The following is a 14531-nucleotide window of genomic DNA, read 5'->3' as shown; positions in this document are numbered from 1 at the left end:
CCAGTCAAAACTTCCCACAGCAGATGTCTTCCCATGCCCTCAGCTGTGCTCAGCTTGGATACCCCTCTCCACTACCCAGCTTCATCCTGGTGGCCTGTAGCTACTAACTGTCCCCTCCTGGCTCCTCAATACCCTAATCATGACCCCCCAACTCTTCACCTTCTTTCTTGCTCCCAGAATCCTGGACCCTAATTTTCCACCCTCTCACCGAGACCCCTGAAACCCGACATCCCTGTTCTAGAGACCTGGCCCTGACCCTTATGAAGACCAAAGTCACCCACCTTCCTTCTTCCTTTATGCTCCTCCTCCTGCAGAAGTCCCCAGCCCCATTCACACTCCCTGCTCCCATCACTGCTCTGGAAGACTGCCCCCCCAAGACCCTCCCCACAGCCCTGATTTATAGACCCTTCCCTCACAGCTCCTCAGAACCCAGCTCCTGACCCAGAACCCTCCCCCTTTCCCCAGACCCCCCCCCACCCTGCCCCTAACCCAGACCCACCCCTAACCCAGCCCACCCCACCCTCACCCTGTCTCTGCAGCCCTGTCCACCTCTGCCTCACTTGTGTCCCTGGCCTGGACGCTGGCCTCCTACCAGAAGGTGCTGCGGGACTCCCGGGATGACAAGCGGCCGCTCTCCTACAAGGGCGCTGTGGCCCAGGTGCTGTGGCACCTGTTCACCATCGCAGCCCGCAGCCTGGCCTTCGCACTCTTCGCCAGCGTCTACAAGCTCTACTTCGGCATCTTCATCGTGGCCCACTGGTGCGTCATGACCTTCTGGGTCATCCAGGGCGAGACGGACTTCTGCATGTCCAAGTGGGAAGAGATCATCTACAACATGGTGGTGGGCATCATCTACATCTTCTGCTGGTTCAATGTCAAGGAGGGCCGCAGCCGCCGCCGCATGACCCTCTACTATTGCATTGTGCTGCTGGAGAATGCCGCACTCACGGGCTTCTGGTACTCCAGCCGCAACTTCTCCACTGACTTCCACTCGCTCATCCTAGTCTGCGTGGTGGCCTCCAGCTTCGCACTGGGCATCTTCTTCATGTGTGTGTACTACTGCCTCCTGCACCCCAATGGGCCCATGCTGGGTCCCCAGATGCCTGGCTGCATCTGCCCGGAGACCCCAGGACCCTGTGGCCCCCCAGCTGACGCTGTCACAAGTCCCCCAAGGTCCCTGCCGAGGACTACAGGTGCCGAGAGGGATGGGGTCTCCGTGGGGGGCGAGCGTGCGGGAACCCCCACGCCACCTGTCTTCCAGGTGCGGCCTGGCTTGCCTCCCACCCCAGTGGCTCGTCCTTTGCGGACAGAAGGGCCTGTCATTAGGATTGACTTGCCCCGGAAGAAGTATCCTGCCTGGGATGCTCATTTTATTGACCGCCGGCTCCGGAAGACCATTCTGGCACTGGAGTACTCCTCTCCTGCCACGCCTCGGTTACAGTACCGGAGCGTGGGGACCTCCCAGGAGCTGCTGGAGTATGAGACCACGGTGTAGGCCACAATGTCCCCCACCAAGAGAGACAGGCTTGGCTGACCCCACATCAACCACAGTGTTGAGCCCGGAATGTCGGGGCCACCCAGCTAAAGGGGTACAGATCCATTGGTCCAAGGGTAGAGTGGCCCACCCCTGGGTACTTTCAGGGGAGGGGACAGCCTTGTGGAGGCCTCAGCCCTAGGCCCTGTTTTCAGCCCTGTGGCCCATTTCCTAAACTCCCCTGACCTAGGGCCCAGGGCACCAACTGGTGCTACAATCCTCATTAGCTGCCCCACTTTCATGAAGGTCTCCACACCACATCTGGTGCCAGGGGCACCCCACACTCTCCCCTGCCTGGAGTCACCCATGTGTCGCTCCCAGTGGACCTGCCAGAGACAGGGAACTGCCTGGGGCCCATGACCTAGACGCTGTGCTCCTCAGGGGGCGTGGGGGGTGGGCTTCTTTTCTGGGGAGAGGAGATCTCTGAGAAGGATGAAGGAGGCCGTGGAAGATGTGAGGGAGGTGGGGGCATCTGGTGGACCAGTTCCTGCGAGCTCCGAGGGCCGGATCCTGGGCAAGAAGGGAATGAAAGGCGGGAGTTGGGGCGGGTGGGGAGTTGGGGTGGGAGCGGACAGTGCTGTAGCTGGAGAGGAGGAAGAACCCTGAGGCAACTGAGGGGTCAAGGCCAACAGACGCACAAAGGGATTAGCAGGTCTGGGGGAGGGGTACCCTCAATCCACCGCACAGAGAATGTTCCCAAAGTGAACTCCTCAGGAGACACCTTTTGTTGTGGGCTCTAATATGAATGAGGTTCCGGACACCTCATTGAAGTGAAATGTTTCTAGGAGCCATCCTTTGTTCTAGATGAGAATCTAGAACATTCCTTCTAGATAAAGGTCTTGAATACAACAGATAAAATGTCTAGGAAGCCACTCTGGGCTCAATTATACATGAGGTTCTAGCACATTTGACAGAGAAACTGTTCCAGAGAGACATTCTTAACTCTGGATTAAGTTTTGGAACACTTGGCTGATAAAATGTCCTAGGGAGTCCCTCTGATCTGGATTCTGTGATGAAGGTGAAGGCCCTGGAGCCCCGCTATTCTGTTCTGGGAGGTTCTAGCTCCGGCAGTGGGGGTGGGGGAGGGGGCTCTAGAGCCCCATGTAAGTGGAGTAGTCTAGAAATGGGTACTCCAGTTCTAGATTTCTCAGATATGCCCCATCCACCTTGGTCCACAGCTATCGTCCCCAGAGGAAATTGTCATCCTAACCCTTGAGACATTTCAACTGCCAACTAATTTCCAGCTGAAAAAAATTAACTCTGGGGACATGACATACATCTTGGCTCTCAGCCACTGTGCAGATGCAGCTCTCTGGGATAGCAGCTGGAAAACTGGCTTGTTTTGTCTCCGATCCGACAAATCCCTAGGACCAGTAGTCTATTCCCGAACATCGTGGAGTGCCCATGGGACCACTTACCCATGGCCCCTCCTGTCTATCTGGGACAGTGAGTCCTGGGTCTGGCGGCGGAGGGGAGGTTAGGAGGAGAGAAGCAGTTGCCTCTGTGGTGAGGGGACAGAGCCTATAAAGAGAACTTGGAACCACCCACCATGTCCCTATTACCCCACTCATGCCAACCAAGTTGCATTCACTACAAGGGCACAGCGGGTAGTATTAAGGACCGCTGCAGACCTCTGCTGGGGGTGAGGAGCCCCATGAGAATCCTAGACTATGCAAATTAGAGAGGCACTTTGCCCTTTCTGGTTCAGCCTCCCTTGGGTGACAGATAGGAAAACTGAGGCCCAGCGTGGCTGCTAGTCTCATGGGTCCCAGAATCCTGTTGTCCCATCAGATAGTAATGGGTGATAGTGAATTTACTGAGAATACAAGGTGCTGGGCGACCCCAAAGGCAGAGAGGCCAAGACTGCCCACACACACACATACACATACACACAAGGACACATCACACCCGTGACACAAGTAACCTCACCCCCTGCCACACAGGCGACTGCATAGACATTCATGTGGGCCCAGATGGTGCGTGTGTCCCTCCCGCCAACACACAAAGAATGCTTTTATTGCTTTCTTCTACTTCTACTTCTACTTCTCCAATCCCTAAGAAGCCTCAGAAACCAGGCCTAAGGGAATGGGTGGCGGAGAAGGTCCGGGGTGACCTAGACCTCCTCTGGTGAGTTCACCCAGCCACTTTGTCTTCTGCTCAAGTCTGTCTCCAGAGACTGAATTCCATGGCCCGTTAGGCGTTAAAGCCCTTCGAGATGTGACAACAGTGGAGAAGTGGACTGAGGTCTGGCTGACAGCTTCTCCCCTAAACTCGGTCCTGCTTGTGACAGCTCTACAAGAGAGCTCTGAGCAATCCGGCGAACAGAGGAGGAAACAGGCTCAGAGAAGTGACATGAGGGTCAGCCTGGGCAAATTTTACTCCCCAGCATCCTCAAATGGCCCATCTGGCTGCACCATTAGCCAGCATCCTAGAAGGAAAAGTTAGAAATACCCTGTCTGGGAGTTGGGAGTCCTCACAGCTCCAGAAGGCACCCGAGAACCAGGATATAGGAATGAGCCAGCAGTGCCAAAATGTGGTACAAGGTTCTCAGAGGAACCAGGGCCACATTTTTGACCTTCCTCCATCCCCACCTTCTGTATTTCTCTCCCACAAAACCCACCTTCAGGGCCTCTGTCCCTTCTGGGGACAACCGAGCCCTAGAAAGGGCCACAGTCAAGGGCCCTCAGAGAGGCCACAGACACCTTCTCCTGCTTTTCACTCCCAGGAAAGAGCTTAGCCTCCAAGGACCACCACCCTCCCACCACTCCTATATGGCCAGGTGCGTCAGGACTCCATCCGTTCCTGTCCTTTTAGTCTGCTGGCCTGTCACCCATTTCATCTAGTCCCTGTCAATCCTTTTGTTTCACTGGGATAGAGGAGTCACAGTGGAGAAGGGGCACCATCTCATTCATGGTTCTTTTCATTTTTTTTTTTTCCTGTGACACAATCTACCTCAGCCAATCCCTCTCCTCCCTGCCAGAATTGGACCCCTTGGGTCCCTGCCTCCTGCTCCCCCATTCTCTGTCCTGCACCCCAGCCTGGCTGCTTAGTCCTTCCCAGAATACCTACAGAGTCCTTGCAGTGAGAGAATATTCCAGACCCTTGAGGTCCCCTAAGCTACCTACCCTCACCATCTATTATAGAGGAGAAACAGAGGCCCAGAGAGAGCCAGGGACTTGGCCAAGATCACAAAGAAAGTCCGTGGGAGAGTTACGCTGAGCAGTAGTTAGGTCCGTCTTAATTTTGCCAGGAAGAAAACAGGACACTGAGTACAAATTTGCCCTCACTGTCTCTACCCGCAGGGGACATTTCCCCCGTTTTCAGGGTGGACTTCTGTCTCCCAGTTTTCTTGAGCTGATCCCCCAACTTGTTGACTGTGCTCCCCAAACCTCTCCAGGCACCACACACCCCTCATCACACCTCCATGCACTGATAAACCATGTGCCTTGTAACTGTCATCCCGACTGGACAGCACAGACCTCCACCCCTCCCAGCAGGGGTTCCCCAACAAGGAAGGCTTTCTTGGTCCCCTCCTCTCATCTGTCCCACCCTGGTGACTCCCCCCAGATCTGCCTTACCCCCAGCCATCTCCCTGCCCCTCTGAGTCCCACAGAGGTGTGTCACCATAAGAGTCAGGGAAAGCAGAGGCCGGAGAGGGCGAGACCTGGCGAACGGGCTGGAAGTACTAGGGAAGATTTTTACCTTGCAGCCCAAGGCCTAAAGTCCCTCAGGGCCTGGAACTCACTTGGGCTTGGAGTTCACAGAAACCTTAGGTAGTGAGGAGGTTTTCCTAGACAGGGGTGTATGGGTTTCAAGTTCAAATGCCTTCAGGTAATGAAAATGAAGGAAGAACAAGCGATATGCCATAGGGAGTGGTGAGGACTCTGGAAAACAGGGCAGTGCCTGCCCCTGCCGATAGGACCTAAAACTGACATTTTTGAAGAAGGCTGTGCTGGCCAAACTAATCTCAGATTTGGCCCACGGGCCACCAGTTTGAAATCTCTGGTTCAAAATATTGAGAAGTTTCTAGGAAACCACGCAGAGTCTGATAACCCCTCTGGGGAACTCAAGGACAGAGGCCCTGGCTCCCTCTGAGAATTTTTAAATCCCCCACCAACTGACCCCCTGAGAGCTGTCCGTCCTTCCCCCTTCCCCTGAGAAGTGGAAAGGGGGGGAAAACCCTTGTGGAAAGCCCTGGGCCTTCACAGGGTCCCTGCCTGGGGAAACATCATCTGATAAGGCCTAGAGGCCCCTCCATGCATGAAGGGAGCAATTTAGAAGCCGGGGTCTTCTCCAGGGTTTGTGGCCCCCAGTCAGGAGGAACCTGCGGTGTGTGAAGGAGGAGTCCAGGGCGGGGATAAGGAAAACTGAGACCCAGATGCGCCCATCACATGCTGGCCCCTGTCACCCTTTGGCACTTGTCTCCCTCCCACATAAGCTGGAGGTAGGGCCTGCAGGAGGAGGAACCACAAATTTCCATATTGGTATGCTTTTGAGGTCTCATTGAAAGGGACTGGATGAGTACCAAGCCACCAGGGCAGCAGCGGGCATGGTGACTGAGCCCCTTCTCCCTAACAAGACCCTGGGCCTGGGGTGGGGCCAAGGGACTATAATGTGCCATTCTGGGTGGGAGGGGCTAGGACATTCCTGGGTCAAGGGGAAGAAGAGCAGGAAATAGTTGCAGTGGGAAAGGAACACCCCTTTCAGGAATGGCCTGGTTCCTGGAGGCAGAAAACTCCCCAGTGGGGGGAAGGCTGGTCCTCTAATGCCTGGCCCCATCCACCCTTCCCTGATCATAGCAAGGTAGGCGCTGCCCTCTCCCCAGCAATCCTGGCCTTTTTTCTATGCACAATCATTGTTAAGGGGACCCGCAGGCCAGGCAGAAGCAGGGGAGGCCCTTGGAGCGTAGCCTGAGACAAAAGCAGAGGAGAAGGGCAGGAGGTGGGGGGTGGAGAACATTCCCCCATTTCTCTCACCGGAATATCCTAGAACCCAAACCAGGCCCGTCTCTCCTGGGCTAACCCACCGAACTCGGCAGGGGGAAGGAGGGTGCGCTCAGATAAACACAACCCCCAACCAACCAACTAGGTTTTGCAAACTAGTAAAATAGCTAGAAAGAACCTGAATGATTCCCAGAGCCCTCTTCTGATTTTCACCCCTGAGGATCCTGTAGTCTGGGAGTCTTTTCTTCCAAACAAGCCCTCACTTCTTGAAGAATAATTCATCTTCCCACATTAAATTAACTCAAGCTGAGCTTCTGATCATAGATAAATGCTACCAAGGCCTAAAGTTAGGATTTAGGGCTTGAGGTTGATGGGATATCTGTATTATATTGGAGCGTCTAATACACAGTTTTCAAGAGCACTCCTGGGCCCCCATGCCTGCCTTCACTGATCCTTAGGGATCCCAAGTTGGGAATCTGGTTTACTCATCCAGCGTCCTGTTTTACTGAAGGGGGAACACCCACAGAGGTAGCCAGCCCAAAGTCACTGGGCCAGTTGGTGGCAGGGTGGGACCAGAGCCCGGGTCCTTCGGGATCCCACCAGAACATTCCCAGCACTAATTTCCCCTTCCACTCTGACTCCAACTCCAGGAACCACTAGCCATGACTGAGGGGCTGATTTCCCTCCCTCAGCACAATTCCGGGTGATTGTCTCCTCCAGGTTCTTTCTTTCCTCCCTAACCGGCCCCCAACCTTGCCCACCCCTGTTTCCCATTCCTGGTCCCACTTCCTGGTATTTACTACATCTGTGCCATCCTTAGTCCCCCGCCCCCACTCCCCCCTCCGCGCTTCCCCCAGGAGAGGGAGGAGACCCCAAGCTGGGGCTTCTGTACTGAGACTCTTTTGTACACCACAAACTTTTTGTATATTTTTAATTTTGCTGCGACATGAGATATTAAAAGTCATTTCAGTACGTGCTGCTTGTGTTCTATTGCTTTGGTTGCTCTGGGCTAGAGGAAGGAGGGAGAATCCCTAAAGAGACCAAAGCATTTGGTTGGGACCAGAATAGGAGAATACACAGAAGTCCCTGTTGATTGGACAGTGCCTCAATCAATCAACAAGAATGTCCTTCCCCACCACGTTTTTAGGGACTATCTCCAATCTCTTCGTTTTACAGATAAGGGGGGAAAAGATGCGGCTGGGGGCAGACTTGCCAGGGGTCCCAGAATGAATCCGAGACAAACCCAGACTGAAGTACCTAACGGCACTAAACCAGATATTTGTTCAGCACCTACTATGTCCCAGGCCCTCTTCAAGGTACTGTGAACAGGAAAGATAAAACAAGCATGGCTGGCGCCTCGTCAGTCGTTAAGCATCTGAATGCCTTCAGCTCAGGTCATGATCCCCGGGTCCCAGGATCCAGCCCCAAATCGGGCTCCTCGCTCAGCAGGAGAATCTGCTTCTCCCTCTCCCACTCCCCTTGCTTGAGTTTCTTGTCTGTCAAATAAATAAATAGGATCATTTTTAAATTAAAAATAATAATAATAATACAAGCATGATCCCCACCCTCATAAAGCTTAATTTCTAGTGAGTTTTGCCCCTAAAAGATCTCCCTTGCCTCCAGGGTTTCCACCCTCTTATCCAGTGGTTCTCAAATTTCGAAGTGCACAGAATCACTTGAAGTAGAGGGGGTTTCCATCTCCTGAAGAGAGGTGGTGCCTGGAAGCCTGCATTGTAAAGGTTCTCCAAGGCATTCTGCTACAAGGGGTTTGAGAACCTCACTTTGGGGGCCACCGCTTTCAGGCATCTTTATCCACTTACAAATTCTATCACGACAGTTCCTTGCTTTAGAATGTCCATGGTTCCCCAGGGCCTTCAGGATAAAGATTGAAACCTTTGCGTGAGGCTGGCTTTTCACTCCTGGACCCCCCAATACTTCTTGGTCCTTATCTTCAACATTACCCCACCTGGCCCTCCTAGCTTCTCCAAACCATTCATCTTCCCATTTTTGTGAGCCTCTCCTGCCTGCCATCCAGTAGCCTTTCTCACTAGTCTCTCCTGCAGGTGGAGCCCCATTCCTAGGGACCCCCATCCCAAGTGCTCAGGGAATGTAGCCCCCACCTGGCTCCAGGAGCCAAGTCACAATTAGCCCAAGACCTCGGTTATCAAAACGCGGTCCCTAGACCAACATTACCAGGAATTTGGTTAGAAATGTTGATTCTCAGGCCAGACCCAGACCACCTTATCAGCCATCCGTGGGATTAGGTGGAGAGCCACATATTTTTATAAGCCCTTCAAGTGACTCTGATGCTCACTCAAGTTTGAGAACCACTAGTCCAAGATCATTTCTCTGACCTAGGGTTGGTGGGGGGCAGGGGCACGTGACTCAATTCTGTGAGGCAAAGACAGCTTTGATGGTCCCCAGTATCCATGCTTCCCTTTGTCTTAAAGGAAGTTTTAGCTGTGCCCTGTGGCCCCCTGGAATAGAAGACTATATTTCCCAGCCTCCTTTGCAGTTGGGTGTGGCCAAGGAAACAAGTGGCAGTCAGTGGGATTTGAGCAGTAGAATTTTGTACTACTTATCTATCATCCCTTTAAAGGGAGAGTGGGGTTTGTGCTCTCCCCAGCTGGGTTTACCCTGTTGGCTGGACTGTAGCTGTGTTGAAGGTGAGAACAAAATCCTAGTGTGGCACAGCAACAAGACCCTGGATCCCAGACCCAGCAGTCCTAGGTATGCTGCCCTGAACCGCTTAGGGGACTAGAAGAGAAAAACTTCTATTATGTTTAAGCCACTGTTATTTGTGTCTTTGTTTTGCACCCAAAATATATCCTGGCTAATACATCTGGCTCCTAGACTCCTAAGGGAAGTCTTTTGAAGCATCTGTGGAACAGGCATTCCTTCACAATAAAAAGACACTCAAGACGGGGAAACCCTTCAGTCTCATCAAGGGTTGATGGCATCAAAAGCAGGATAATGATGAATGACATCATGTTTGTTAGGGCTCCCATAACAAAATGTCACAGCCCGGGGACTTAAACAGCAGAAATGTATTTTCTCACTGTTCTGGGGGCAAGAAGCTGAGATCAAGGTGTCGGCAGGGTTGGTTTCTCCTGAGGCTTCTCACATTGGCTTGTAGATGACTGCCTTCTCACTCTGTCCTTGTGTGGGTTTTCCTCTGTGTGTATGTGCCCCTGGTACCTCTCTGTGTGTTCAAATTTCCTCTTCTCAGGATACCGGTCAGATTAGATTAGAGCCCACTCGACAGTCTCATTTAAATTTATTTACCACTGGGGCGCCTGGGTGGCTCAGTGGGTTAAGCCACTGCCTTCGGCTCAGGTCATGATCTCAGGGTCTTGGGATCGAGTCCTGCATCGGGCTCTCTGCTCAGCAGGGAGCCTGTTTCCTCCTCTCTCTCTGTCTCTCTCTCTCTGCCTGCCTCTCTGCCTACTTGTGATCTCTCTCTGTCAAATAAATAAATAAAAATCTTAAAAAAAAAATTTATTTACCACTTTAAAGGCCTTATTTCCAAAAACAGCCACATTCTGAGGTACTAGGTATTAGGGTTTCAACTTATAAATTAGGGGGACATAATTTAGCCCATAACAGCAGCACAGTAAAAAATGTATGGGACTCGGGTGCCTGGGTGGCTCAGTGGGTTAAGCCTCTGCCTTCGGCCCAGGCCATGATCTCAGGGTCCTGGGATCAAGGTCCACATCTGGCTCTCTGCTAGGCAGTATGCCTACTTCCCCCTCTCTCTCTGCCTGCCTCTCTGACTACGTATGATCTCTCTCCCTCTCTGTCAAATAAATAAATAAATAAAATCTTTTTTTTTTTTTAAATGTATGGGACTTGATGCCATTTTGGGCTGCTCAGTTAGCTAGCCCTGAAATCACTTACCTTTGGACTTCTTGTCTTGAGAGGTAATGTATTTTCCTTATGGTCAAAGCCCTTTGATTGGGCAGTCTAATCTCTGCAGCCAAAAGCATCAAACCCAGGCACTGTGTGTTTGCTCAGGCTGCGTCCTCTGTCTACAGTGACCTTCCTTCCATATGTCCTTCAAGGCTTGGCTTGGATATAACGGGGCTTGGTGAATGGCTCCTGATTCTGCCTTCCCCAGACAAGTCACTTGGCCTGTCTCCAAGATTTTGCTTATGTGTCTTTCCCGCTAGCCTGATTGGGGTCAGCATATATGCTGTCCACCTGCTGCCACATTCCCGCCTCTAGTCCCATGGCAGGCATTGATACTCAATCCCTTTTTCCTGCTGAGAGTAGATCTGGTTTTTATAATCTTCTACATAGAGCTGTAGGCAGCCCCTGCCAATCCGCTGAATGAAGCTCCAAAGAAAGAAATCCTATTTGCCACAACTGTTCAGTCTTTGAGAGCAAAGATTTTGATTTACTCATCTTTTTTGATTCAAAAGTTAGTTTTTTAAGATTTTATTTTTATGTAATTTCCACATACAATGTGAGGCTCGAACCCACAACCTGGAGATCAAGAGTCACACCCACCCACCCCCAACTGAGACAGCCAGGTGCCTCTAATTTTTTTTTAATTTTTTAAGTTTTTATTGAAATTCTAATTAGTTAACACATTTGTAATATTAGTTTCAGGAGTAGAATATAGTGATTTGTCACTTACATGTAACACCCAGTGCTCATCACAAATGCCTTCCTTAATACCCATCCACCATTAGGCTACCACCTCCCACTCCCCTCCAGCAACCCTCAGTTTGTTCTCTATAGTTAAGAGTCTCTTGGAGTGCCCCGGTGGCTCAGTCCATGAGGCATCTGACTCTGGATTTCAGCTCAGACCATGATCTCAAGGTTGTGGGCTATGGGATTAAACCCTTCCTCTGACTCCACACTCCGTGGGTAGTCCAGTCAGGATTATCTCTCCCCCCTCGGCCCCGTACCCCACTCGTGCATGAGTGCACATGCTCTCTCAAATAAATCTTTTTTTTTTTTGAAGATTTTTGTATAACTGTTTGACAGAGAGAGGGACGAGCGTGGAAACACAATTAAGAGGAGTGGGAAAGGGAGAAGCAGGATTCCCACCGAGCAAGGAGCCTGATCTGGGACTCGATCTCAGCACCCTGGGATCATGTCCTGAGCTGAAGGCAGATGTTTAACCAACTGAGCCGCCCAGGCACCCCTTGAACAAATAAATATTTAAAAGAAAGGAGTCTCTTATGGTTTGCCTCCCTCTCTTTTTTCCTTTCCCCTATGTTCATCTCTTTTGTTTCTGAAATTCCACACGAGTGAAAGCATATGGTATTTGCCTTTCTCTGACTAACTTATTTCACTTAGCACAATACCCTCTAGTTCCACCCACGTTGTTGCAAACAGCAAGGGCTTGTTCCTTTTTTATGGCTGAGTAATATTCCACTGTGTGTGTCTGTGTGTATACATATGTACATACACATATATACAACTTCTTCTTTATCCTCACAAGCCAATTGTAATCATCAATGTTCCCATCATATATGCTTCTATTCCCATTTAATCCCTGCAGCAACCTTATGAGACAAGCACCATCATCATCTTGCTTTTGACACATGAAACTCTGGGGCTCCAAGAAATCACCTGTTCAAGGTCATACACGTTTGAACCTAGGTCCACCTGTCTGTGCCAACTTCCATCGACATTTACTAAGCGCTTGACCTGTTCGTGGCCCTGGTGTGGGCATCGCAGGCTATGCAAAGAGAGTTTGCTATTTCTAGCAGCATTCAGAATGCTTCTTGTCCTATTTGATATTCCCAACATTTCGGGGAACCTGGAGTTCGTTCAGGAGGAACAGAAGTCCTTGTTTTACAGATAAGGACACTGAGGATTTTGGCACTTGCTCAAGGAGTTAAGTGGGAGTATTGGTGTCTGGAGCAGACAGGAATTGGGTTGCACATCCGGGTCTCTTCCTGTTGGCCTAGCAGGCTGTGGAGAGCTCACTTCCTGCTGTTGGGACAGGACAGCCAGCCGGATACAGGGGAGCAGGAGGGAGTGACTCTGTGAGCTAGTGCTAAGCAGCTTGGATCATTTCCCCTCCCCCAGAGGGAGGGAAGGGGGAAGACAAGTGGGGGAAGGCAAGTGGTTGGAGGTTCCAGTGCCCCCCACTCCCAGAGGTAGTGGGGAGCTCTTTCTCCCTCCAATGGGCACTGAATTGGCACAATTATGCTTCTTTCTCTCTCTCTCTTTCTTTCATTCATTCTTTCTTTCTCTCTTTCTTCCTTCTTTTCTTTCTTCCTTCCTTCTTTCTGTACACTTATGATTTCAGAAGAAACTTTCTTTTTTTAAAAAAAATATTTTATTTATTTATTTGACAGAGAGAGACACAGTGAGAAGGGAACAAAGCGGGGGAATGGAAGAGGGAGAAGCCAGCCTCTTGCAGAGCAGGGAGCTAGATGTGGGGCTCCATCCCAGGACACTGGGATCATGAACTGAGCCGAAGGCAGATGCTTAACGACTTAGCCACCCAGGCGACCCCAGAAGAAATTTGCTTTTTTAAAAAAAATTTTTTTTAAGTTTTTTTTTTTTTTTTTTTTTTTTTTTTTGGACAGATAGATCACAAGTAGGCAGGCAGGCAGAGAGAGAGGAGGAAGCAGGCACCCCGCTGAACAGAGAGCCCAATGCGGGGCTTGATCCCAAGACCCTAGCTCCCTCCCAAGACCCTGGGATCATGACCTGAGCCGAAGGCAAAGGCTTTAACACACTGAGCCACCCAGGCACCCCCAGAAGAAACTTTCAAAACAATCCAGTGCCTGGGCCCCTGCACTTCCCGATTCCCAACTGCTTTCTCATTCACAGTCTGGTATCTTTCTCACCACACCTCTGACTAAAGGGCAGGGCATTTGGGATCATTGTTCTCATTGGAAAGATGAGGAAGTTGAGGCTCAAAGAGGTTAAAATAAGCAAACTGCCCTAGATCATACAGCAAATCAGCCCAGAACTGGGGCTTCCAGGACCCAGGTACATGGCAAGGCGTGGATGGGTCCTTTGGGAACTTCTCAACTGTCCTGGGTGGGACCTGCTGAGCATGCTGGCCCTAAAGGTAGGGAACCAGGCTTCAGATTCAGACTGACCAGAAATCCCAGGTCCCCCTCTTATAAACTTGATGACTTTTTTTGGGTCAGCCTCTGCAGCTGAGCCTGATTTTTCGATCTATATAATAGTATAAGGATACCCAATATTGTAAGGAATGGGAGAGATGAGGTATGGAAAGTATGTATGTATGTAAAGTGCTCAGCACACAAAGAGAAACTTGCCTTGCTAATATTCTCCCAAGAGACAGTAAAACAGCCCAGGACACAAGGACACATAGATAGCTAAATAGTTCATATTTACTGAACATTTCATGTGTGTCAGGAGCTCTTCCAAGTGCATTTAATCCTTACAAGGTTACCATGAGGTCAGACTGCTATTATGCCCATTTTATAGATAGGGAAACAAGTGGATAAGGGACTTGCCCAAGGTCATCACCCTAGTAAGTGACAAAATCAGGATTCAAACTCAGGCAGCTCATCCTCAAAGCCCATTTATACTGCTGTCCTTAACTTGCCTGGACACAGTATTCCATAGTTTAGAAAGCATTTCCCTCTCCACTTGTGCATTTATCTCTCACCACAGCAGCCAGAGAGGGAGGCAATGTTTATTTCTACCTCATAGAGAGGAGGGGGCAACCGAAACGGTGCAAGAGGGAACTGCCTTGCCTTGCCAAGGTCACACAACAAGGTCAGTGGCAGAAGTAGGGTTGGAATTTGGGATTCTTGGACTCCAAATTGGGGGATTCTTCCCCAGCCTTACTAGATTCCCAAGCCCCTTCAACAGCAAACCTTCTGGAGGGAGGCTGGAGGCATTCTCCCTGGTCAGTTGCTCTGGCTGGGCTTCCTTCCACTCTTCAGCTGGAGGGGCCCAAGCCGGAGTCCTCCACCCACTGCCTCCGGCCCCCCACCTCTGCTCACTATCAGACAGGAGGGGCAGGAACTCCAGGGCTGGTGGAGTTTCCGACCAGGCAGGAAAAAGAACAAAGGAACTTCATGGGGCGGGGCGGGGGGGGGGGTTGG

The 14531-nt window shown here is 51.0% G+C and overlaps 1 protein-coding gene across 1 annotated transcript in view; it reads left to right on the top strand.

Annotated features, from left to right (window-relative positions):
- XKR7 (XK related 7) overlaps positions 1-7449 on the top strand; it is a 28743-nt gene extending 21294 nt beyond the window's left edge. Inside the window, exon 3 of the mRNA XM_059133812.1 lies at positions 540-7449. Within this exon, the coding sequence (XP_058989795.1) occupies positions 540-1495 (956 nt within the window). The 3' untranslated portion in view covers positions 1496-7449. The remainder of the gene's footprint in view (positions 1-539) is intronic.
- Positions 7450-14531: the final 7082 nt, after the last annotated feature.

This window comes from Mustela lutreola, chromosome 9 (genome assembly GCF_030435805.1).
Source record: "Mustela lutreola isolate mMusLut2 chromosome 9, mMusLut2.pri, whole genome shotgun sequence".
In the NCBI taxonomy this organism is placed as follows: Eukaryota; Metazoa; Chordata; class Mammalia; order Carnivora; family Mustelidae; genus Mustela; species Mustela lutreola.
This window is presented reverse-complemented; position numbering and strand designations above follow the sequence as displayed.